General features: G+C 36.3%; 1 protein-coding gene across 1 annotated transcript; it reads left to right on the top strand.

Annotated features, from left to right (window-relative positions):
* Positions 1 to 375: 375 nt before the first annotated feature.
* LOC137734274 (uncharacterized) lies at positions 376 to 1,164 on the top strand. Its single transcript, XM_068473569.1, has 2 exons — positions 376 to 435; positions 571 to 1,164. Exons 1-2 carry the CDS (start codon positions 376 to 378, stop codon positions 1,162 to 1,164), a joined length of 654 nt encoding a protein of 217 aa, XP_068329670.1.
* The last annotated feature ends 2,698 nt before the right edge of the window (positions 1,165 to 3,862 follow it).

A 3,862-nucleotide genomic window follows, 5' to 3' on the forward strand; every position in this document is an offset into this window, starting at 1 on the left:
CAGATTTAGGATCAATTTCAATTCCTTTTAACATCTTTAAAACAATTCAATTTTATACATTTACTTATCATTTTATTTTAATTTCATATATCTGTTAGAAAATCTGTTACGTAAACCGTTAAGTGATGACGTGACAAACTTATAGCGTGCGGGGAGGGAAGAGAGAGAGATTAGAGCATCAGCAGATGACTCTCTACAACAGTTCATTTGTATTTAATGCCATGCATATGTGCTCAAATGTCAACGCTTAGCTTTGTAGACAGAACCATTTTACTTATATAACTCAAACACCTTGACTATGTATTCCCATTAGAATTTAGTCTCCCTCCTCCTATCATCATTCTCTCTCTAAAACCATCCACAGAGAGAGAGGAAATGAAGCTCATTTGGTCTCCAGAAACTGCTTCAAAGGCTTACATAGACACTGTGAAATCAGTAAGTAAATATCTACAATCTGAACCAAAAGCCTAATTATCAACAAGATCTTGTGATTATGTTATTATTGTATAATTTTCATCTCATTAATATTATTAATTAATTACTTTACTTTCTTGTTTATGAATCTTTCAGTGTGAGAAGTTGAGAGAATCTGGGGTTCCGGAGCTTCTGTCTGCCATGGCAGCCGGCTGGGATGCGAAGCTAATCGTGGAGTCGTGGTCCCAGGGTGATCCAATAGCCACGAGTCTCGGCCTCGCCATGGCAGCCCGCCACACGCGCGGACGACATGTGTGCATAGTCCCAGACGAAATTTCAAGATCGGAGTACGTAAATGCCACAAGAAACGCGGGGGTTATGCCAGAGGTGGTGGTCGGGGAGGCTGAGGCGGCAACAGGGGCGGGTGTGGATTTTCTGGTGGTGGATTGCAAAGGGAGGGACTTTGCTAGGGTTTTGAGGAGGGCTAAGGTGAGCCCTAAAGGGGCAGTGTTTGCATGCAAAAATGCGTGTCAAAGAAACGTTTCTGGGTTCAAATGGCATGGTGCGGTTGAGAAGGGGACACGAGTTGTGAGGACAGTGTTTTTGCCTGTTGGGAAGGGGTTGGATATTGCTCATATAGGCTATGGAACTGGAGGTGGAAATGTTGTGGAGTCAAATAAGAAGGGTCCTAGCCGTTGGATCAAGCATATTGATCATCGATCAGGGGAGGAGCACTTGTTTCGGGAGTGAGAGTTTCATGCTAAGATTTTTAAAAGAGATGTCTAGATAGAGATGATCACTAGCTAGCCAGCTAGTTTGTGTATAAATGTAATAAGTTGAACATATGTATTATCATATCAAAGTCATATATGTATATGTTCTTTCATAAAAAGAAAAAGAAAAGAAACGAAACAAGAGACCAAATACTAATTCAAATTAATAATCCAAATGCTAGTTGTTCAACGAGAGTATGCCTCAAACACGGGAAAGTTTGAAGTGTAATCGGAAGTATACATATTTCGTGACAATTATGTACAGTATACATATCATGTATTTAAAGAGATATGCCTCACACATAGGTGTACACATATTGCGGAAAAATTAACAAAAACACTAAATTACACTTTGTATCACGTGCCTCAAACTATTGCAAGAGCAGAATGTTAATTTTGCCTCATCCAACTTGCATGCTGATCATTCATGGAATGAGAATTGTTATTGGCGCTCCAAAATTTTCATTTTGCATTCTAAACTTACTATATGTAGAAAGAAAAATACACTTATGAGGCCTGTAGAATCAAATTTTTGGAGTGCCAATAACAGTTATCTCGTAAAAATTGTACCAATTTACAAGTTGTTTGAAAGATTTGACTAAGTTGCAACCACTGGCAGAGCCACCCACAAGGCTAAGGTGGGCTGTAGCCCAGGGAGGTTTTTTGTAAGTGTAGACTGTGTAGTGCTATCTACACACCCATAGTTATTTCTTATACATCCCTATCAGTTTTTGACCTTCGGATCGAATGAATTGATGAAGATTGATGACACAAAATTAATAAGGGTGTGTGAATAGCATTACTCATGCTTAATGACTTATGTTAATGCATGTAGCCTATATAGCTCACTTTATTCCAATACATGTTATTATTTCATGTATATTTAGTAGAGGATAGGTAATAAATAATACTTTTTATGTTAAAAAATAATAAATTAGTTTCATTCTCTGTACTTCATACTCAATATAAGAAAAAGAAATTTTTTTTTCAGTTCACAATTAAAATCCTATCTCCGCAATTCCTTACTTTTCGTTACAATTTTCCCATGAATGTACGAAAATCGTTTTATTTACTTATTCTTGATTTATTTAATAGGTTAAATATTTATATGATCCTTGAAGTTGTCGGTTAGGATTATGATTTCAAGAATTGTGTATGTTCTATTGTTGTTCTTTTATATTGATTATTATATAATATTATATAAAAAAAAATAATCATATGATTTTATGGTACTAATTTCAGCTAGCACTAGTACAAAAACAAGTTTGCATGACAACAACTTGCGTAACAGGGCAAATTTCGTCGCACAAACGGCCTTTGCGTAGCGGCACTTTGCGCGATTAAGACTGGCGTCGTGCTAAATAGCTTTGCGCGATGCAGGTGTACCTACGTTGCTCAAAACAACGTTGCGCGATGCCAGTCTTCGTGTTGCAAAATGTCGTTGCACAAAGACCGTTTGCGCGACATTTTGTGTGTCACGCAAGATTTTGGCACCAAACTAAGAATGCTTTACCCTTTTTTTCCCAACTTTGTGTGACGTAGGTGCACCTGCGTCGCGCAAAGCTGTTTTGCTAGCCACCAGTCTTCATCGTGCAAAGTCAACGACTTTTTTAAAATCACTTAATCAGTTTGGGAGGCAGAAATTGCAAACTAGTTGTAGCAGCTACCTCGCTTCCCCATCCTTCTTCAAAACCTTCTCCAATCCTCTCCCTTCCTCGATCTATTCCTATCCGATAAGTGATTTAATTTTGTATATGTAACTTTGAATTGAGAATTCAAACTAAAACTATTAAATTTGTTTTGTACAAGATTTTTGTATATGAATTTGAAGGTATTTTCTTCATATTGCATGTGAGATTTTTGTATATGTACCTTTGCCTACTTGCTATGCCCTTTTTTGGTAATAGTGGAGTTTTGTGAGATTTTTTTGAAGTAATCTTTATTAATTTTACCTATTAAAAAGGGTGAGACTAGTAAAGGCATTTTGTGTAACAGAACTTGGCACGACGGAGGACCACCTTTGTCATGCAATGTTGGAAAAAAAGCGGAAAAAGTCTTGGTTTGGCGCCAAAATCTTGCGCGACGGCAGTCTTTGTTGCGCAAAACTGTTTTGCAAGACGAATGAACACCTTCATTGCGCAAAGTCAATGACTTTGTGGTATAACATAAGATTTTATGGTATTCACTTGTGTAAATATTTTAAATTGATGATCAAATTACTTCGTTGTATTCATATAGGATCAAAGAGTGTAGCTGTAAAAAAATCATCAAAATCGGAGTTAAAATAACCGTTAAATCGTGATTTTTTGTTTATAACCGTTGAAAAGTTTTATCCCATTACTTGATCTCTAAATGTTTGTTTTTTGCGATTTTTGGCATTGCAATCTCGAAGTATATACAAACATGTTTGATGGTTGGATCATTGAAACTAGTTTCGTAGAATGTGTATCTCATCAAAACAATAGATTCACTGACACTCAAGAGTTTATTTATACTTTTATTAAGTATAACATAAGATCTTGTGGTATCCACCAGTGTAAATATTTTAAATTGAAGATCGAGTTCATTCATTGTATTCATATAGGGTCAAGGAGTGTAGTTGTAAAAAATCATCAAAATCGAAGTTAAAATAACCGTTAAATCGTGATTTTTCGTTTATAACCGTCGAAAAGTTT

Source organism: Pyrus communis, chromosome 5 (genome assembly GCF_963583255.1).
Source record: "Pyrus communis chromosome 5, drPyrComm1.1, whole genome shotgun sequence".
In the NCBI taxonomy this organism is placed as follows: domain Eukaryota; kingdom Viridiplantae; phylum Streptophyta; class Magnoliopsida; order Rosales; family Rosaceae; genus Pyrus; species Pyrus communis.